This window comes from Natator depressus, chromosome 3 (genome assembly GCF_965152275.1).
Source record: "Natator depressus isolate rNatDep1 chromosome 3, rNatDep2.hap1, whole genome shotgun sequence".
NCBI classification, from domain to species: Eukaryota; Metazoa; Chordata; order Testudines; family Cheloniidae; genus Natator; species Natator depressus.
In genome coordinates this window covers 114,725,482-114,748,846 of record NC_134236.1, presented here as the reverse complement: position 1 = coordinate 114,748,846, position 23,365 = coordinate 114,725,482, and the positions used below count along the sequence as shown (strand labels likewise).

General features: G+C 39.7%; 1 protein-coding gene across 1 annotated transcript in view; it reads right to left on the bottom strand.

Moving 5' to 3' along the window:
- Positions 1–277: 277 nt before the first annotated feature.
- Positions 278–23,365, bottom strand: part of MTHFD1L (methylenetetrahydrofolate dehydrogenase (NADP+ dependent) 1 like) — a 246,725-nt gene continuing 223,637 nt past the window's right edge. Inside the window, exons 27-28 of the mRNA XM_074948613.1 lie at positions 10,799–10,907; positions 278–4,760 (exon numbers count right to left, since the gene is read on the bottom strand). Coding sequence (XP_074804714.1) covers positions 10,818–10,907 — 90 coding nt within the window. The 3' untranslated portion in view covers positions 278–4,760; positions 10,799–10,817. The remainder of the gene's footprint in view (positions 4,761–10,798; positions 10,908–23,365) is intronic.

Genomic DNA, 23,365 nt, shown 5'->3' with positions numbered 1-23,365 from the left:
GTCACCCGGATTCTATTCCTAGCTCTGCAACTGACTCACTGTGATCAAGCACATAACGTTGCTTCTCTGTGCTGCATATTGCAAACCAGTAACCTAGGAATACTAGGTTTCAGAGTAGCAGCCGTGTTAGTCTGTATTCGCAAAAAGAAAAGGAGTACTTGTGGCACCTTAGAGACTAACCAATTTATTTGAGCATAAGCTTTCGGGAGCTACAGCTCACTGCATCTGATGAAGTGAGCTGTAGCTCACGAAAGCTTATGCTCAAATAAATTGCTTAGTCTCTAAGGTGCCACTAGTACTCCTTTTCTTTCTAGGAATACTACTGGCTACCCACTTTTGCAAACTCCTTCGAAATCTTCCAAAAAAGGCTCCATAAAAGTATATCATTGCTTGATTTCCTCTCTTCACCCAGGATATTTTTCAGGATTTATCTCTTGAGACTGCTGCAGTTTTTATAAAGAGCTGCAGCCTTCACAAATATTGCTATATACTACGCAATGTGAAAGGATTCCAAACCTTTTATAGCAATATGTTCATGACCACTCATATCTCAGCATGAAGTGGGTTTTAAAAGGTTTCTGACATTCCACAATACTTTGCAATTTGCAGGCATAGTATACAGGTCACTTTTAATATTTCGTAACAATTAGATTCTCTAAAATGAGCAATATTCACTGCCTTCTCTTCTGTAACTTCAATCCTTTCTCTTACATTTCCTCCCCAACCACGATCTGTTAGCGTCTGTGCTATCCTCATGTGGTATGAAAAGTCCTCAGGCAAGGGACCTTATCTTCCTATAAGTCCACAAAGCACCAGTAACACCTACAGCACTATATAAATAATGATACTCATAATACTTTTTTCCACTTTAAAGAATAAATAACCTAGAAGGCATTCTAAATAAAGCAAATGAAAGGAAAAAATAACACACTGAGGGCAGGATTTTCAGAAGAGCTCAGTGATGGCTTAAATCTGCTCCCACTCAACGGTAAAACTGCCATTGATGTCAATGGGACCAGAACGATGGCAGTGCTGAGTGCTTTAGAACATCTCACCCTAAAACTTGAAAGGATAAATAGGTGAAGAAGCTGAAATTGGTTAGTTCAAAAGATTTCTGCAGATATTTGAGTAGGGAAAAGCAAACCTGGGAAATAATGAAGGATGATTGAAATGGCTCAAAGATTTCTTGGTGATGAATACATCAGAACATTGTAGCATTAAAAAAAAATCCTCTACCCAGATGACTGTCAAGAAATCACACGCACCTCATTAACTCGTGACTATCTTCACTGACTCTTGTGCTGCAGTAAGATAAATAGTACCGGAAATATTGTTCAGGGAGGAAAGACAGTATAGTCTAAATTAAAAATATTTACCTGGAACATATGCTATGGGGACCCATGTGTATATAAAATGGAAGTTTGGAGTGGTTTGTTAAATCCTATCACTCTGAGAGCCTCATATTCCTCATGCAGCATTCACTGGTCAACAGCAGTGGATGCTTCAAAACCAGGAGTGCTTAGAATCCGCACTGCACTGAGGTCAGAACTGAGTTAGCTGTGGTAGAAGCCCTGTGGTAGAACATGGCTGTTGCTAGAAGTTTCTTTAGGCAGTGTGGAACAGACACTTTTTCTGACAACCACTCGAGGAAACCCCCCAAGTGTAGATTTATATTTTTCTCCCAGGTGGTGTTCGAGCCTATCTACATGACAAATACAAATGAGTTGTGGCATTAGACTACAATATAGGTATAAACATAGCGTAGATTGAGCCTAGGGCACAGTTTAACAAAATCTCTTAGACCAAAAATCTCTGCCCACAATTGTCTGGAAAACTGGGCTCAAATCTTGCTAGTAACAGGCTTGTTTATACATCATTGTAGCTGGTATGGTATAATCACAGAAGGCCCAGAGTCTAGCCTGGCATAAGCTAAATTTGTGAAGTGAACCTTGTTAACAGAACATGTCAAATGCTTTGGAACCATTAGAGTCCCATCTTTACTGTAACTCCATGCTAGATGTCCGAGTTACAACACAGTAGTCCTCATAGTTAAAATATGTTTCTGGAAGGAGCATTATTTCAACTGTGCCCCCAGTCCGTGCTGCTGTCTCACTAGAGTCTAAGGCTCTGGCACAGTTAGGGTACATAGTTAAAACAAGGTTCAATCCTTGCAAGACTAAACTCTTTAAAAAAAACTGGTTAGAGAACCATGTGATGTAATGGACTCCCCAAACATGGTGGGAGTGGCGATGTAAACAGGACCAAAGAGACATTGTTCAAGCCTATAACATATATAGACATGTGTAAGCTGGGTGGAGCACCACTGGAGGATGTCACTTGGGAAATAAACTATTTCAGGTCATTATTTCACTGTTTTCACTTAAAAGGACAATGATATATTGTCTCTCCAGACCCCATTGTTTTGTTGCTCTTTTATTGAAGGAACCAGTCCATGAGCATTTCCTGAGAAGGAGCACTTCAAAAGCTTGAAAATACAATATTCTGTGTATTTTCAGAATCCTCTATTTTATTCTGGATTGCTGTCAGAAAAAAGTCCAAAGAAAGAAGAGTCAGTTACTGTGGTGGTCTAAAAGCATACTGCGTGAGATTCTACTCAGCAATCTGCTGAATACTTGTTTAAATGAATATCCAATTCAGCTACGAGGCACACACAGTTTTATATGTTAAGTATGATGGTTAAAAATGGAAAACATGATCTTGAGAGGCCCAAAATTCTGTGTCATATGAAAGCGCCATGGTTTCAAAAATGCTCTGTTTTTCTGACTACACATATGTATCCTGTTCACCACATACAGGATACACACTATATAGAAAAAACAGCCTAGTAGGAGAAAGCCATAACCAACCGTATGCCTGAAATTACTCAAGGACCCCAAAAAGTGCAACACCCTAGTTTAGCAACCAACCCCATCATTGTAACCACCTTATCACATAGACAGCTTGTTTTTTTTCATTGTGTGCCTTTCTTTTTGAAAACCAAGCCGTACCAGCTTGTAGTTCTTGAAAACGAGCTTAGAAAACTGGCGTCATCTCTTTTTTAAATTATAAATTGCATATAATAATCAAAATAGAGAAGTGCTGAGAAAATGAACCAAATCATTAAAAAAAATTGGTTTATTAGGGTTCCTATCAGCCAGATCCTCCATGGCAGAAATGGAGTCCTAGTGCAATGCATTCTTGGGTGACAGAGAGCAGCTGGAGCTTACTAATGTGACTTTTGGAGGTTCAGGACTTTTGTTTGTGCCCAGAAATAACTGGATGGAGTCAACATTTTGCTACTGGAAACCTAAATGAGGCCATATTAAAGTATTAAATATGAGCATTATTTCTGCATAAGATACCAGACATTTTTAGCAGCTGGCCCTTACATCTAGGTTGATAATTATGTGGACTTGGTTGATGGTGTACAATGTATTATCTGAGTAGCATGACATTTTGGGCTGTTCTCCACTTTACTAGGCGGTGTTGTAATAATGTGTTTTCAATGTCCAAAATATTGTGCAAAGGAGTTCACTGAATGAATCAGGTCAAAGGAGCATGTGCATTAGGAGGAAGACCTTTCTTTCAGGCACATATTTGGAAAATAAACAGCAAAAACGAGAAAAGAAATACTCAAAAGTAACCTGTTAAATATGTACTGTGTGAAAGTTTGCCCTACTGTAGCAGTGATTCATTCAATGGGCACTCAAAGAAAGTCAAAAGAACTGCTCAATTTGGATTTTTGACATGCTACAGCACCCAACTGTCCCTACAGAGGGTGGCTGGAGCATGGGAACAGCATACCACAACCCCCAAATAAAGAATGGTTAGTTTTCACTGGCAGTACCACCTGCTGACTGTAAAGCAACACCAGACCCTCAATTTTGCACTGTAAGGAAAACCCTCCAGAATAATGACAATAACCCACTCCACTGGGAAACAAGGTTAGAGGTTGATATTTTTCAAAAAACTGACAAGACAGACATTCCTTCTGTCTCCTTAGACAGCTGATTTTAAAAAGAAACAAAGCTTGTTGACATTTGGGATTTATGGTCAAGATACTGAACAAAATAGACCAAAAACACTGTAAAACTGGTAACAAGCGCCTTTGACAGATGAAAGTACCTATGACTATTGGACATACTATGTTTTAAGTTTTTCCGAGCCGATTGCCCTCAGAGGAAACACAAATTCTGTATTAAAAAACTCTTGCTTGTTATTCTTCAACAGTCCCCTCATTTGAAATTTGGCTCTTCCCCAGCAGTGCCCATAGCAACACTTGCTGATAACTCAGAAATGTGCAGCTAATTTGTGTGTGGTTTCAGCTCCTGAATGCCAGCAGCTGAACTGTATTTTTCAAGAGCAACAGGCTTTATCAGGCAGTGTAATCCTGTTTATGTTAATTTTTTAGATGGCCATTGATGAGGGAAATACTTTTGTTAGCAGCTCAAATAAAGAATACAAAATCCTGGAGTGGAAAATTTCACCTTTCTGTTCACACCATATTATTGATAAAACAAACATTCAGAAATGCAAGCAATAGTAAGCATGGCAAAAGATTTCTCTGCACTAAACCAAGAATAAATTAGTTTGTAACAAACTTTTTTTGTGTGTGTCATAAAAATGGGTAGAAGGAAGTGTAGATTTTCTCTCTTTGGTCTATCTTGATATCCCTCCAGAGACACATAACAGGCATATTTCAAATTCACTCGTCTCCTATTGCAGGAAATAGTGAAGTAGCAGTTTGTATTTTCAGAATTCTGGAAAAGAAGAAAAGTATTGCAGAAATAATTTTCATTGGCTGAAGAAACAGGAATAAAGAAACAAAAGCTAAGGTATGACAAGAGGCTCTGTAACGTTTCAATGGTAGAAGTTTTTGCCCTGAGCATAATTAGATCAAACATTTAACTATACCATGTGCTACAAATAACATATTTCCAGTTAATACCACCCTTTCTGTATATCCAGTGGAAGGAAAACACAAAACACACACAAACACACACACGCTAGCACTATTATGGGCTTTTGAAGAGTTAACATTTTGCAATAGAGAGTTCCATTGACTTAAAACTTGGTGAATAGAATTTAGGAAAGTTATTGTTAAAGTGATTTAAAAAAAACTCCAACAAGATGCATTTTAAAACAAGAACTGATCAAGAAACTAAAACAATATAAACATTAATCACCTTTCCAGGAGGAAAACACAAATGATTCACTGATAGTGAAGGCTAATTAAGAATAATCTCAACCCATTTATATGGAGAGAAAGTTGTCAGCAGACAGATCTGCATAGAAAATTACAATCCCAACCCCACTATCTAACAACAATTAAGAAAGCAAACAGAAATCTGGAGTGTATCAACAGCAGAACAAAGCACAACTCACAGGAGATAGTTATGGCAATGTAACAAAGGGGCTGGCAGGATCACAAGTGAAGTATTGTGTTATAATTTTTGATGAGGTAGTGTCTACCACCCCCAATTTGTAACTGGATCCCATTGTGATAGGTACTGTATATGGGGATAAAGACAATGGGGTATTTGTTAAATCTAACAGGTTGAAGAGGTGAGCACTGCTGTTGACTTGCTTTGTGTCACCTGCTTCTCTATTTAAATATATGTGAGCCCATGGTGAAAGGATAAGTAGGCTTTTTAGAAATTCAAATAAATACATTTGTGGAGTCGTATTACAGGGATTCTAGTGAAGAATTAGGAAAGATTCAGAAGGGGCATAATCAAGAGTCACCGTGGTTATCATTATGTGGAAAGGTTATTAAAATGGGCTTAGAGGATGAAGCTCTGGCCCATTGAAGTCAATGGTAGGTCTGCCATGCAGTGGGGCTACGATTTCTTCCAGAGTCATTAAAAATCTGAATAGGACATGACTGAACTTCTGAGGAGTAAAATTTCTAGAGGGTAACAGATACAAAAGAAGGGAACTGGGAATGGAAGTGAGACAATGTGTTGGGAAATTTTGCTACACAGGCTGTAATTAATGCATACAATGCACTAACAAAGGCAGCAGATGACTCTACAATGTATTCTCAAGGAGTTATGTAGGCAATTAAAAGACACAAACATGACAAGTACATGCAGAAGCTGGAAAGGTAGAAAGACCATAATAGACTAAGTACAGTTTAGTTAGTCTCTCTCTCTCTCTCTCACACACATATCCTGCTTTAATAATCTTTCTTCCTCACATGTTCTTGTCCCTAATTCTCCATCTCTCCCCAGGGTAGCAATATAAGAAGAGTGTACAATCAACAAAGGTTAGCAGTACAGTAATATTTGGATGTAAAATCAAGGGACAATTCTAAAAATGTGGATTTGTATACATGGAGATTTTAGATTCTTCTGTTTTCTTAAGGGGGCTTAAAGTATAGGAAAATGCTCTGTCCCCCCCATATTCAAAGGCCCATCGTGGGCAAAGGTAAACTGGATAAGTTCCCGCAAGATCCAGGCCTGGTCTACACTGCGGGTGTGGGGGTGGGTGGGCAGGGGATCGATCTAAGTTACGCAACTTCAGCTACGTGAATAACATAGCTGAAGTCGACGTACCTAGATCTACTTACCATGGTGTCTTCACTGCGGTAAGTAGACGGCTGACACTCTTCTGTCGACTCGGCCTGCGCCTCTTGCCCTGGTGGAGTACCGGAGTCGACAGGAGAGCACTAGGCGGTCGATTTATCACGTCTAGACTATACGCGATAAATCGACCCCCACTGGATCAAACGCTGCCCATCGATCCAGCGGGTAATGTAGACAAGCCACCAGACACATTGTGTGTGTATGATGTTGCTAGGTAGTGACACGATGTACTTGCCTCTTCTCTCCCTGTGGCAAAAAGATAGTTTCTTCTACAGACCTCCAAACTCCTGCTGCCTAAAATGCAGGATAGGTATAGACTGGAAGGGGAATAAAGGTAAAGTTGGAAAGAAAGGGGAGGGGGAAGAATGACAAAAGGAGAAAAAAGATTTCAAGAACCTCTTTTCCAGGTGACTATGTCTGAATGAATACAGGCTAAAACTCCTCTCAAATGGTTTTATATCCTCTGTCATCAGGCAGTTGTAGTCTCCTGTTTTGTGCTTCCTTCTGGGTTTGATGCACCTCATAATGCTTTGCTTAAGATGACCTAGGTTAACAGCTCTTTAGAAAAGCTGCAGGAGTGTCACAGTATCAGTTCTTTATGCTGCAAAGCATCCTGCTTCACCTCAGGCCTGGAAGGAAGGGTAAAATGCAAGAACATGACTGACAGCTGGGGCTTTGCCTGTCACAAGAACTCAAGGACAATGAAAGAATGGAAGTCTGGTAACTGGTAAGAGGAGGGTAGATACAGGAGACACCTACATTATCTAGGTTCAGAAGCTGGACCAGAAGACAAAGTGAAAAGGGCTTCTTGCCACCCATAGCATGGGATCCCTCTAGCCTTCTCTTTCCCAGGATGGGTCTGGTTCTCAGATCCTTCCAGATCCAGAGCACAAATAACTCAACCGCTTGCTCTTCTTCTAGTTCCTCCAGCTGGCACAATTGCCTTTATCTAGCCCAATGCCTTTGGCTGGTCTCCCTAAGAATCTCTGTAGTGACGGTAGACACCCATTGCAGAATTTCTGCTTAGGGAGAGAGTGTCAGCTTCATTAAGCAGTGGATGTTGGGAGGGGCAATGATGAGTGATGAAGAATTATATGGTAGTGGGGAATTAGCTGACTCCCTTGAATGCTTGTTGCCAGATTTTTAAAGGCTTGGGTGTTTTTTAATGGTTCACGGTACTTTTTGCAAAGAAAGTGTGAAGTCGTCCTTTGAGCATTGGCTGCATTTGAATGAAAAATATTTTCAACCTTGACTTTTTTTTCAATTAATTTTTTGGTTAGCATATACTCTAAAAATTCATACAAACCCCAAGCTACACTACAGTACACACCATGACTTGTACTATTCTGCAGAATCTTGTGACAACTATCACCAGCTTTATTAACAGTATTGACAAGTCAGGCAGACTGATGGAGTCCAAAGCTTAGCTCAGTATTAGCAAGGCATACCAGAGAATTGTTCTAGTAGCACAAACTTTGCCTGTTTGAATATCCTTGTAAAGCCTCATGAGGTTAAGCAAAGTGCAGAGTGGGATACAGAATGCACATTAGCACAACTGTTCTCAGCTAGGCATGTGTGTTTATAATGAAACAGCTGTAGTTCTTGGACTAATCTCTGAATACTTTACAATTGCCACATCTTAGCTGGCAAAATACAATATTCCTGTAATTTACATTATACACTATGACCACAACAAAAGAGTTTCAATCAAGCAGACAGAAAATTAGTGTAGCTGTCATCATACGAACACACCCACGCATACCTCCGTGCAGTCCATCTGCCCTTGGGGCAGGCTGCTTCAGTGCCGAGACCTTTCTCATGGGTGAAAAATGAACTCAGAGAATGATTCTTGACTAGGCTAATATATAAGTCAGTTTACGATAGCACATATAATTTGTGGTGGGAAAAAAAATGAGAAATCAAAATTGGGGGAAGGTTTTTGTTTTTTTTTAATTCTGCCATTTCTCTTATTTCCCTGTCTTTAGCTCTACTACTTTTTCTTCCAGGTCTCTATAAAGCCTAATGAACTTCTTATTCAGACCTCAGCATTTTGGGAGTGAAGGGAAGATGCACAAAAACCCCATAGGATCTGACCCAAGAGGTGCTGAATGCCCATTACTGTCATTGGAGTCAATGGGCCCTGCGTATCCACAGCACTTCGGAAAATCAGAACACTTATTAGGTGCCTAACTGTAGGTACCTACGCTGGAAAAGCTAGGCCCATATTTTTCAACATATTATCGTCAAAATGTCTTCAGAACTCAAACTCACAGGGTTCTCTCCTCATGTGGTTGATATTACCAGCACATCCCCAATAGATTCATAGCCTTACTGTTATAGGCTGGGATGCACATAACTCTCAAGAACCTGATTAGAGTTTAATTTACGGGCATTTCCTCTTCAACCCCAAAAGATACCCAAGCTGATTAAAAAAAACCAAGTTCAACATTTTCACTTTGTATATTACTCCAAAGCAAAGTCCCTTATAGTGGGAGGAGAGTTTCTTATTTGTTTTCCAACTATTGTTCTTGAAGATGTATTCAGCAAAAAGGAAAACTCTTTCTTGTCCTTTGGGTATGATGGCCTTTAACAAGACTAAAAGTAGCAAACATAGTGGTTGAACCACTTCACTGAAGAAAGCACATGTGTCTGCGTATAGGTCTTACCTTAGGATTCTGCTGTCATTTTAGATTGTTCAAAGAGGATCACATACCACTTTCTAAGCAAATATCCATCTAGTTTATAGTGTTGTTAATTCCTCCCAAAATAACAGGGTATGTACCAAGAACTGCTATGCATAGAGCTACACAACAGTAAATAGCCAACGGCACTTAGTACATAAGATAATTGTCTAAACCTATCATTTAACTTTCAGTCTAACCAGTTTTTGCTGTAATAGAAAGAATACAGGAAAATGTAAGAGTCTGCTCTGACCAGATTGAAGGATACTATCTTACAGCATAGGCATATGAACAGTTAATTTTGCTTTTTTGGGGTACTGGGGGCATACTAAAATGAAGTAAACCTATTTATCCTAAATATAGGGCAGACAAAGAATAGCTAGAATGTAGTGTCACTGAGAAGAATCTGAGAGTTACCATCTATGATATACTGAATGAGTAACAGTAACAAAAAAGCCACATTAGTTGATTTTATACAGGGTTATTATGTGTAAAGAGAGGCAATATTCTACACCACTTGGGCATGTTCTAAGCCTCAACTGGAGTTCTGAATTCAGTTTTGGTAACCACTTTGATTTTAAAAGATGGACAAGCTAGAGGAAATTTAGAGTAAAAAGGATGAGGGGCTTGGAAAATGCACCTTCTCAGGAAAGATGAAGAGCCCTGGATTTGAAAAGTGTGCAGAAAAACAAATGGAAGAAAAAAAAAGTCTTCAAATACATACAATAAATATATTGTTTGCTGTGTTGTAGCCATGCTGGTCCCAGGCTATGAGACAGACAAGGTGGGTGAGGTAATCTCTTTTATTGGTCCAACATCTGTTGGTGAGAGACAAGCTTTGGAGCTCCTCAGAGCTCTTCTTCAGGTCTGTGAAATGCAATCAGGTAGCTGTGACATGCTAATGACCTTTCCCATACCCGAGGAAGAGCTCTGTGAAGCCTGAAAACTTGTCCCCTCTTTCACCAACAGAAGTTGGTCCAATAAAAGAGATTATGTCACCCACCTTGTCTCTCTCAAACATATTGTCATATGATAGAGAGGACAGGGATCAGTTAGTCTCTGTTTAAGAGGACAAAGAGTAATAATGGGTTTATGATGTGGCAGAATTTTTTCTGGAAAAACTATTGGGAAAATCTATATAACAACAAAAACAGGCGGTGAAAGGGAATCACCATCAGAGGCAATATGCAAGGTTAGACTAGACACGTTTATTAGGGATAATTTCAGAAAATAAAAGCTCTGTTGACTGGCCCTGTGGAAGGCCAGATGCTCACCTGGTATAGTTTGACATAGCTCCATTAAAGCCAATGGCCAAGCCAATTTATACCAGTTGAGGACTTAGTACCAGCTATTACCATATATCCATACAATATGATGCAATAATGAAACAAATATTTCCCAAACCTCAATACTGATTCTTTGATGCATCAATGACAAAACCTCTACCAATTTCTTACTCTTGGAAATAATTAGTGGTTTTGTAAAGTGAGAAAGAAAACAGCCCATTAAACACTGTTATACATTACCCACCTGAACTTGGACACCTCTCTCAAAACAACCCTTTTACTTGCTCTGTGTCTGGGTCAAGGTCAATGTCATAGAAGCAAGGCCTTGTAGGAAGTCCTGGCATGGTGCTCATCTGTGGGGACAATAAAATAAAGTTACACTCCTGCAACTGTAAGCGGATAATCACACTGTGCATATATACGTTTGACGAAGTGAAAGGCTAGATTGTTCTTCATGCACTCAACTACAGCTGCAATTTTTTTTTTAAATATCAAACCATCTGCTACTTCAATTTATTTTTTAAATCTGAGCCTATGAGAGACAGGAAAGGGGGAAAATAAAAATTGTCACACAGTTTAAGGTTGTAAACTGGGAAGATGCAAGAGTAACCTTCTTCACAAAATGCAGACACACTGGATTTCTTTGTGCCTCTGAGTATTTATCCATTTAAAGTTATGATACCAGGAATTTTGTAGATCAAAGTAAAGGGCAATACTACGCGAATTCTGCTGGTACTACGCACGTTAAACTGTGGGTCTTTGTGAATGAAAGCGGCACATGGCAAAGGAATTAACCTTAACACCTTCATGACTATGAATACTTAATTAACACCAAGCGTGAACTGAGATGATTAAAATAATTATGGGTGATTCCTAATTCATCATTTAGGAGTTCCCAGCTCTTGGGCTCCGTGCATTTTTCCTGAGAGTTCCCAGCACCATGAAGTTATAGAGCTTGTAGTGAGCACTACAATGCACTAAAGCAGTAACAGTTACAGCAGAAGAGCCAATCCCTATATGTTGGCTGAAATATAAAGCCACAAAAGCCTGCTTATTTCTAATTACGGGTAATTAAGGCCCTGCTCCAGGATAGCACTTCAGCATGCACTTAACTTTAAATAATGTGAGTAGTCTCAAATACTGCCTACTTCTAGTTTCAACTGGATTACTTATGCTACTATTATTTATTATCTGTATTGCAGTAGCACCTTTCAAAAATCACTAAGTGACTTAGGAGCCCCACATGAGATGTAGGGTTCCTAACTGCCTACGTCTCATTATGCTCCTCAATCGCTTTTGAAAATAGGACTTAAGCTCCTAAATCACTTAAACACTTTTGAGAATTTTAATCCCTGTTATGGACCAAGGCTCTGTACAAACATGCAACAAAGGAATGGCCCTTGCCCCAAGGAGCTTACAACCTAACTAAGGCTACATCTACACTACAAGCTTGGGGTGTGATTCCCAGCTTGTGCAGACATACTCACTCTAAGCTAGCGCACTAAAAACTGCAGTGTAGCCAAGGTAGCCCAGGCTATCTGCCCTGAGTACAAACCCACCCACACCCTGAGGGTACATGCTCAGTGTGGCTAGAACATGCTGCTGGCTGTGCTACCCTGTTATTTTTAGTGTGCTTGCTCAGACCAGAGCTAGCACGAGTATATCTGTGGTAGCTGGGAATCACACACTTGGCTTGTAGTGGAGACAGAGCCTATATGTGCCTAAAGTTAAGCATGTGCTCAAGTGTTGAGCCTATTTGCATCAAAATTTTATTAAAAACAAAAAAAGAAGATCTATAGACTTTTGAGGACCAGGATCTCAGCTAGGATAAATCAGCATAGTTCCACTAAAGCCAATGTTCAATCTGGCCCTGAGGGTCTCTCCTTAAAATAAATTTATGTATCTGCTAAGGAAATGACATTTTCTCTGGCCACAGTGAGAGCAGCACCGGGCTGATGGGTCTCAGAAAAGGAAAACATACGCCTGCTATTTTAGCCCCAGAGAGCCAAATTTAACGACCCCTCTCTGACTAGAGTTGTTTCTATTTCTCTATAAAAGTCAACCGGTTTTAATGCATGTACAATGATCTAGTCAGTATTACTCAGTGCTTACACTGCACCTTTGCTCTGAAATTGAATTTAGTATTACTATTACAATAGTGGAAACGAAATAACAATATCACTTAAGACGTCCTCACAGAAACTTAAATACCCATGTATATTATATGAAGTAACTCCACTTTCCCTCCTTGCGTTAATCTCCTGGAGAATGGAGTTCAGTTAACATGGATTAGTGATATATTCTGTCTTTTTCTAGACCAACTGCTGACGGGAAAAGAAAATTCAGACTCATAACATTTCCTAATAAAAAAAAAAAAAAGTAGTTCCAATGTAGTCATTTGTGGTCTTTTATTACATTACAGGGATATGAAACCCAGCTAGTTTGCATTAAACAGAGGCTCTTACTCGAAACACAGCATTGTGTAATTACATATGTATTGTGTTGGCTTGGCTTCTTGGGGAATGTCGACACTGCAATCTCAGGTCTGACTGCAGCGCTGGCAGATGTACTGATACTAGCTTTACCTGGGCTAGTGCAGCTAAAACGAACAGTGTAGACATAGCAGGACAGGCTTCTGTGCGGGCTAGCAATGCAAGTATGTATCTAGAATCTGTGGGGTGCTGGTACAGCCCTAGCTACCACATTAACACTGCTATGGTAAGCCATGCTAGAAGGGGTATGTCTACCCAGGCTGCAATCACACCTCAGACTGCAGTGCAGACATACCCCGGGCTAAAATCTGGGATTAGTTTAATATTGTCTTTTCTCTGGGGATCATATCCTGCAGGGATGCAATTGCAGGGGGTGCACTAATTGGGATAGCAGGTTTTTTCCATTTGTGACTTCTCAAATTTAAGGACTTACCTTGATATGAAACTGCCTTAATAAAATTTACAACATTACATGCATAACACCTCCTCTGAGACTTTGGTTTCTGGCTGTATTGGAGATGGCCTTGCTATAACCCAGAGAAAGTGAGCTCCCAAGTTCCCTATAATTTGTAAAGTAGATCTACAGATATGTACACCCAAACACATGGACAGTCTTCATTCACTCTATATAAACACCACATCCTAACAGAAATAACATTCTTAAAATCACCGATTCTAAATTAAAGTCAAACATTTCTTTAATTAGTTAATACCGTGGGCCAGATTCTCTGCTCGTATAAATCACTCAGAGGCCACTAAAGTCAATGGAGTGATGCTGATTTACACCAGTTGAGGATCAGAGTGTGTGCTTCTAATTCCTTGCAGAGTGACACCCAATATAACTTTCATTAATGGATGACAAACATTTGAGTTTTCTGAAGTGTGAATTCCAAACACTTTAATATTAATGGAGGAGCTGTAACTCTTCTGACACTGAGGAATGAAGTCAACATAAGGAAGTGATATCAACTGTATTAAAATCCCTGCTGCATAAAAAAGTATATTTTATCTAAATCACAGTACAGAAAACATCTTTTGCCTCAGTGGATCACAGAGTAAAACTGATATGCCTTGTCAGTTTCACCATTGCCCACAGTTCTGAAGAGCAATGGTGAAACAGTAGATTCTCTGCTGTTGCCAGTTGAATGCACAAATACTTTCTGCATGGCTGCATATTCAGAAGCAAAGCTCCCTCCCCTCCCCTGCCTTCTACTTTAATCCCGTGCTGTGCTCTTTTGGGAGAATGTTTGAGAGTTTATAGGCTGATCCCAAACCCAGCAGGTAACTCAGGAGCCTGAAACCTCACGTACAGAGGGTCTTGTTAATCTACCACTGGTTGCTACACATGCTGTACCTGCTCAGTGGATAAATAAAAGACTTAAGTCTCCAAGGCGTTTTCATCTTAAATAAGCACTAAATTGACACTAGTATTTTAAAAGTAAAAAATAGAAGCAGATAATGGGCTTTGAAAGAGCAAATTCTCCTATGAAAACAAATCACTTTGGTAATTAGCCAGTCTTCAGCAGGAAAAATGCACTGAAACAGCAAATAAGAATTTCACACTCCTACAGTGCCTTTCATGCACACCAGATCCCAATGTGCCTCATAGTTTACACATCATATATACTAGACAGGGATCACTTCACCCACCCCTGATATTCAGTCACCTCTAAAATGTAATGTGTCTGCTAAGTAACACTACACAGCAAGGCTACAAAAACAGGTTGGGGTAAGTAGCCATGAATAAGAATGTTATCCAAATGAAATTACAGGTGGAATTTAGGTAGGCAGAATAAAACTACCAAAACTGGAATCTGAGCAAGACTACGCTTATCACATCTTCTCTTGCCAAAATTGCAGTGGAACTTCAGTAACCACGGGTGGCGTGGACTTCAAGTTTAAACTCTTCATTCAATATATCTGAATGTTTTCTCCATCCAAGAAATCTCATCTACCAAGAATTCACACAGCTTTTAAACATCTGCTAAGAAATGCAACAAGGAAATTGGGGCAAATTTGTAGGAACTCACTTGGACCACTATATTTCCAATAAGATATTTGCAATTCTCTACAAACCCCTGAAACCTTTCTTGTAACTCTGCACTACAGCAAATAATCCTTTTGAAACATTCTGTGATAGGTGCAACACTTGTGTTGATGGCTACACTATTATGTGCATGTAGTTACAGTACTACATAAACAATAAGATTCGGAGGAAAAAGCAATATGCTTTAAATATAAGTTATTGTGGGGATTATGTTAATAATTATACTTCTTAGAAACCAACACTGGCAAAAGGAAAGCATGATTTTAGCTGAAAAAGGTCTAATACCACCACTATCTGTCTTACGTATTTATGATGTTGGAGTTTCATACACATACCTAGACAAAAAGGTAGAAGGATATTTATGATTCCTTACAAGAGCAGGGTGTCAATTATTCTGAAGGAAGCTTCTTTAAGGGGGGTTCTCAGAAATGTTGCTAATATTAAGCTACATGTAATTTTCCTTTTTGAGGAAGGGTGGTGAAAGTTCATTTAGAAAGTTGGGGTAGTAGCACTCTGGTAGTTTCTGCAAATCTCCAGTCTCCTCAATCCCAGTCAACCATATTTTAGGCCTTGGTATTGGACAAAAAATGCTCTGGTTGAGTTTAATGATTAATTCTTAGTGATCACAGAAGATAAAAGATAGGATTTTCAAAGCCCTCAGCATTAGCCTAACTCTGCTATCACTGAAATCAAGGGGAGTTTTACCATTGAGTCCCAGAGTGTCTTTTGCTGATCGTTATGGATGTGATAGCAGCTTTTGATATCATTAACTGCGAGGTATTGCTGAGATGTCTATAATCCCTAGAAGAGTTGGATTAACTCATGCTCCATGGCCTCTGTTCCTTTCTTCATGAGAGGTCCCAGAGAGAAACTTTGGACAATTAATTGTGGCACTTCTAGAACTGAATCCCACTGACCGCTAGCAAAAATAACATTTTAAGCTATTTAATTTTTCAGACTAGTTAAGTATGTGTGTTTGTTGGATAAGTCCACTACAGATAATTTGTTATTTGTGTAACAGATTTTATTCTTGCAATAATGTCTCAGAAAATTTAATCAACACATTAAATTATTGTTTACATACAGATCTCTATAGAGGATACACTAGTTCCTTGCCAAGAACTGGTTGGAGGTTTTTTGTCAGTTTTTAAAAAGGACTTATTCCATAAAGAGGAGCTTATTTACCGACTTCCTTCAGTACATATTATTCAATCAATAGAATTGATCTAAATATCTATTGTATATACAGGACTTGGTTGTGAAGCTCAAAGACAGTCAATGACAATACAGAAAAAAGGATGAGCCATTTCTGATTCTGTTTTCCTCCATATTACTGGTACTTCACTTTTGCCCAGCATTGCTGTCACATGTGCTATACTATGTGCTAAGTAATACAAATTAAAATCTCAATCTACCTGCATTTTAGGCATTTCTAAAGTGCTTATTGCTACAAGAGTTAGGCACTCTTTGACAAATAAAAGACACAGGAACTCACCTACAGGCAAACTAATCTTCTGAAATCACAGAGAAATGTATTGGAGTTAATGTGACTATGTGGGTGAGTAAATGTTCACGACTTACCCCCTTACCAGCTTGACCCCAGTGCAAAGGGCCAGACAGAAGGCCTGCATACCATTTAAGTCTCACCTAAAAGCTAATCTGAAGCTTCAGGTGATGCATAAGGCCTAGGCACAGCATTGAATTTCACCCCAACGGGAGTAACTGTTGCACAATCAGGCTCTGAGGTTCTGTTAACCAGATTTGTCAAGGTTTCCCAACAGGAACTATTTTGCTTAGCTTCCTTTTTTTATTACACAGCTGCCTATCAGTGCTGGACATAATCTGTCTCTTATTTCCAATATATAAACAATATTAAAAATCCTTAGAGGACCTGACAATGCCATACCATATTAGCACAATGGTATGATTTTAAAAACAGATGGTTTGACAACAAGCAATTCATGTTTAGTGTCTTTCAGATACAGTTCAACACCTGTCTGCTTTACAAACCTGCTAAGATCTGTAAATTAGAGGAAAAAAACCAGAAAATTATGAATCTCAGACAAAGAGTAGAAACTAAAAGAATACAGGATATGAAAAATCTTTGAAGAACTCAGTCACGAAATTTCTCCTTGTTGCAGTTTATGGAGTTATGTTGCTCCCACTATGGAATCTGAGTTATTCACATTATCTAATTGTGTCCTTTTGCTAATTAAACAATCTAAGACAATTCTGAACCCTTTGAAATTTTGAAATTGTACAGAGAGCAGATGGTGTTTCTCAAGGGAACACAGTAGACTTATAACTTGGGATAGTTTATCAATAAAATCCTAAAAGGGAGGATTGTATATTCTCTACCCTCTCAACTAAAATCAATACAAGAGAAAAACTCAATTTATGAAGATCACTGCGTGCATGCGTTATGGTTAACGTGGTTATATTATTACACATAAAGACACGGGCAGCTCCTAAACCAGTGGTACTCAAACTTTTCCTGTCTGCCCCCCCCCCCCATGGAATCTGTCCATGCCCCCTACCCTCCTCCATTACTGCATAGTTGGCTCATCAGAGGAGCTTGGGCTGCAAGCAGAGCTGGAGGCTAAACTTGGGATGGGGGAGGAGCTGGGGCTAGAGGCTAGAGGCAGAGCTGGCCTGGGGGTGGAGAGGAAATGAGGGCAGAGCTGGGCTGCAGGTGGCGCAGAGGGTGGAGCAGAGCTGTGGCTGGGGCTGGAACTGAGCTGGGGTCAGAGTGCGGCTGGGTGGTGCTACCTCCCTGCCTCCCATGGGGGCTAGCCCAAGCCCTGCTGCATGCCCCTGAACGTTCCTCCGTGCCTCCTAGACCACTGGAGACCACTGTCCTAAACTGATGTAAAGGATCTATGGTTATTTACACCAGCTGAGGATCTGGCCAACAATTTTCTTAGCCTGAATTACTCACAATCTTAATGTCTGTGAAGATAAAGAGACCTCATTGACCAGAAGCAATCGTGTAGGTCCTTGATACTGCAAACACTTACACACATTTTTAACCTTAAGCATGGGAGTAATCTCATTGACATCCATCAGACTTGTACATCAACACAGGTCAATTTACAGAATTGAGGCCCTAGAAAACTTCAAAAATAGCTCACTTTTCCAATAAGAAAGTAAAATAGCATAAAAGTGAAAGCAGAATGCGAGTAATTAAAAGAAGAAAAGCAATATTTAATTAAAAGAAATACAGCTGATATGGCTGGCTTGAAGCAATAGAGGAAATATATACCTCCTAAGGGAATGGTGTAGAGTTATCCCCAAGACAGAATTAGTTCTCTTAAGTGACCTTCAACCTGCCTCTTAAAAAAAAAACCAAAAAACCACCCTCAGATTGGAAAAACACATGCATAATGCAGGCAAGTTGGATCTTTCTTGGAACAGAACCAATGGTTTAAAAAAACCCTAATAAATGTAGACTTAGAAATGACATTATTTCTCAAAAAAAGCTATTGTACTAACTAAATATTTTAAAAATATAATTTCAGCATATGTTTCAGTGCCTCAAAACAAATATGTAGTTTATGAAAGTTGCTCAGCAACAATTTTTAGTCAGTGCTTAAAATAAAAGTTTATTTATAAGGTTTTATGAAGATTTGTCCAAACCTGGTAATATTCAGACAATAAAATGAAGTTCACATTTCTTTTTGGGGGAAAGCTTAATGTAAAAGAGGCTTGTTGCACTCATAAGCCTCAGAACAAGACACTTAAAATGTTAATTCCTCCCCAAAGAACAAAATAATGCTTAGAAAGAAGACCCGCAACTTTAATCTCACACTATTGTCTGCAAAGAAGAGCTCTGCTTCACTGGCATGTTGCTTGATTTTAGGTGCTCACTACTGCCTGATATCAGTTTTTCCATTGATTTTTTTCTCTGACAGCTTCTTAAGCAAGGGGGCTGGGCCCCCACGTTTGAGGTGTGCTGGAGTTGCTCTGCCTCAAGGAAGGATTGATAATCTCTGGCAATAAAAGAGACACACATTCTTCATCTGCTTTCGCCATCCATCTGGAGTTTAAGATATTGGTTACATTTCAGAAAGCCCTAAATGGCCTGGGACCAGCCTACTTGAGTGATCACCTCTTTCTCTCAATGTCATATTGTCACAGTTCCAGTCAGTAAGGTTGCTTGAGCTGGATTGCCCTTATAAAAAAGAGGGGATGACTGGCAGGGCTTTAGGACTCTGGAATTTGCTTCCCCTTTGGTCCAAATTAGTCCAGATTTTGGTGACCTTTTGGGAACACCGCAAAAGACATCTTCACCAGGCTTTTGGAGAAGGCTCAGGCTAGAAGATGATGGAAGGGCAGAAAGAAGTTTTTGTAGGTATATGGCTGGCTGAGTTCCTGTTGAATTTTAACACAGTTGAGATTTAAATGTTATTGTCAGTGAGCATATTAGGGAACCTGGAGGCTTGGATGGGCATCTCTTTAGTTATTTCAAGAAAAATAAATAAATAAATAAATAAATAAGCAAGCAAAGTGTATGGATAGAACTCAGAGGTGAGTTGGGCGAATCTCCCTCAATAAGTAAAATATATTTGTGCATCACATACATGGCAGCAATTTCTCTAAGTTGAATAACTCTTGCATTTTCATCTTTGAAGATACAAAAGTACATCTGAAGCTGGGGAAAATTCTCCCCCTAATCACGATATAATACCAACCTTTTAGGCTTTACTGGAAAAATAATCACCTACTCTGAGATTGTGTGGGTCAAGTGTTCAGATGCAGCTTCCAAATTTGCATGTCTACTTTGGGGACACACAATTCTCAAAGTCACTTGTCCTAATATTATTATTTATCCACAGCAGCCACAATATTCTTGGATGCTTTACAGATAATACAGAAATGTCGCCTGTCCTGAAGAGCTAACAGTCAAGGACAAACATAATGCAACAAGTGAGCGCTACAAACAGTAGGCAGAGAAATACGAGGATGAGAAAACTAGGGTTACACATATGAGGTGACTTGCTCCGAAGTGTTTCACAAAATTTCTCCATCACAACCCACTAAAATCCCCTTTCAGAACAACGTACTCCATTACCCAACCCCCACATCCTCCCTCACCATTCAACTACCCTGACTCCACACAGCAACTCTGGGTAGAAAGCATCTACACCTCCCATGAATGATCATCCTCTTCCCTCAACTTCACTTCTAAGAGCAGAGCCTCCACGGGCTGTTTCCATTCCTGACAAGTTGATCAGAAAATGCAGATAAATTCTCTCAGGAAGAACTAGTCCATCAGAGGTGGCAGGAAAGAGGGTCCTATCCCACACGGCTTCAGGGAGCATGGATATCACTGATGCTTGGTGGCCTTGGGGTATTGTCCCTCAATTATCTGAATCATCTGGTGACCAGGACCAAATGTCAAGTTACAGGTTCACTGACATCACAGGAATCCAGAGGCTGACAAGAGAGAATTGGATAACAGTTTTCAAGTACATAAAAGGTTGTTACAAGGAGGAAGGAGAAAACAATGTTTTTAACCTCTGAGGATAGGACAAAAAGCAATGGGCTTAAATTGCAGCTAGGGCGATTTAGGTTGGACATTGGGAAAAACTTCCTGTTAGGGTGGTTAAGAACTGGAATAAATTGCCTAGGGAGATTGTGGAATCTCCATCATTGGGTATTTTTAAGAACAGGCTGGACAAACACCTGTCAGGGATGGTCAGATAATACTTAGTCCTGCCATGAGTGTAGGGGACTGGACTAGATGACCTCTCGAGGTCCCTTCCAGTTCAATGTAACTCCCCTCTTCCCTGCTAGTATCCAGGTTCCATAGAAAGAAGTGTTCTGGGGCGGGACTATACCCTGAGCCCTGCTAGTGTAGCATCTCCAAACTAATTTTCTCTGCATTTATCGAAACCTGTATATTTGACACCCACTATTTTCCCACAAAGGCCACCCATCTATAAATCAGGTATCATGGAGGAAAGTCCAAGTCGGCACTCTGCTGCCCTACTATGGCATTTTGGTTAAAAGCCTCTTATTTTCACATGGAATCTCAGCTGATTGCTGCTGACAGATTGACACCTCTGCTGAAAATGTGAAGCCTCTATAAATCTTAGTAGATGAAGGAAAATGGTAACAGGTAATTGCATAAAGCAGACGCAATGTGTGCTCAGTACTCAGTAAATTTCACTCCTTCCAGTTACTGATGCCTTGGGAAAATGGCCAGGTTCACCTGCCCCTAACGGGCATCAAATTTCAGCATTGAAAAACCCAAGAATAATGCAAAATTTTACTGAGCAGAAAAATATGTAACTGTTGATAAAGTGACTCCCTCAGGTATAGTTAACTAGATCCACCAATCTCTGAACTGATGCACAGGTTTCAGAATTCGGAGGGTATACTATAAAAATGAACTAGTTCTGTACAATGTCAACTTCTAGGTTACCGAGAGAGGGGATATGGCAGAGGACCAGCTTGCTATTTTTTTTTTTAAACACAGTCGTGTTTCATTTTTAATCCTGACAACGGGTTGATTACATGGTCTCATACTTCAATTTCTAAAAGTACTTAAAAAGAGCTAGTGGCCATCTATTAATTACCAAAAGGGTTGCAGTCTTTTGGAAAATATCTGAAGTGAGAGGTCTTCATGAGGAGGGGGAGATAGAGTTCTGTTCATCATGTTAATCTCATTTCAGCAGACATTACCTAGCTTTCAGGACAATGGAATAATAAAATTCAGGATGCAGATTTCACAGAACAGCTCGATTTCTCTGTCTTTGTCGTTATTTAGTTCTTATGAATGGTGCCTAATTGAAAGCTCCAGAGACTGAAATGTTTTTTTAAGAACAGGTGCACTGCAGACAGCAACAGCATAAACTTCTCCACCACTGCAACATCAGTGTGCCTCAGCCTTGACCAGGGGATCAGCTCTAGACATCAGAGACTAGTTAAGCCTCCATATCCATGTGGTTTAGTGATGTGAACACCTATCCATTAGGAACCGCATTGACACCACCAATTTATTTTACATAAGCCATGAACAGCCACCAGATGGTAACAATTTAAGTCACTAGTTGCCTGGACTAACAGTTTAGAGGTGTTTTTCCTCTTCCTTTCCTCTTAAAATAGTAAAGGAACTGAAATAAGACCTTTGTGACTCTAAGTGAAATTAACGGAAAATACACACTCATACAAACAGCCACGGATTTTAAATGTGGACAGGGAGATTGCTTATTGAAAAACAACAGTTTTGTTTGCCTCATCTTTGTCACCCATCCAAACTGTGGGTTATTGCATCACTGATCAGAAACAGAGGACTGAAGGGAACTGCTTGGTCTTAGAGTCCGGTTCTCTGCTAGTGCAGACAACCCTGACATATACTACCATTCAGATGTATTTATAGAAGGGAATAATTTTCTCCCTCAGCCTTCATTCTGCTAGACTAAACAAGTCAAACTCTTCCAGTCTCTTCTCATTAGACAGGCCTGTCATTCCCCTGATCATCCTAATAGCTCTTCTTTGCACCTGTTCCAGTCCGAATTCACTTTTCTTGAACATCGGTGACCAGAATTGTACACAGTATTCCACATGAAGTCTCTTAGCAGTGTCTTGTAAAATGGCATTCATACTTCTTTCTCTCAACTGGAAATGTGTCACCTGATACATCCTAGAATTGCATTTGCCCTTTTTGGTGCCGATGTACCATACCACGCTGCTGGCTCATACTCATCCTGTGATCAACAAATAAATACACCCAGGTCTTTCTTCTCTTCTGTCATCTCCAACTGATGAGCCTTCTACTTTATAGTAGAATTTTTTTTTGTTATTAGTCCCTAAGTGCATGACTGTGTGCTTTCTACTATTAAATTTCATCCCACTTCTATTATTCCAGTCCTCATGGTCATCCCATTCTTCCTGGGTAATATTCCTATGATCCTCTGTATTGATGATGCCTTCCAACTTGCGTCACCAGCAAATTTCATTACCACACTCCTACTTTTCATGCCAAGGCTATTGATGAAAATATTAAATAAGATCAGTACCAAGACTGATCACCGAGGAACTCCAACAGTAATCTCCTTCCAGCATGAAGTTCTCCTTTCATCGTAATCCATTGTCGGCTCTCTCTTAGCCACTTCCTTACCCACTTTACAATTCTCGTCCTAATCCGCATCTTCTGCAGCTTAATTTCCTATGTGGTACCATGCCAAATGCTTTATTGAAGTCCCGGACAGATTAAATCTACCACATTTCCTTTGTTGGAAAAAAATCAGTTTTCTTATCAAATAAA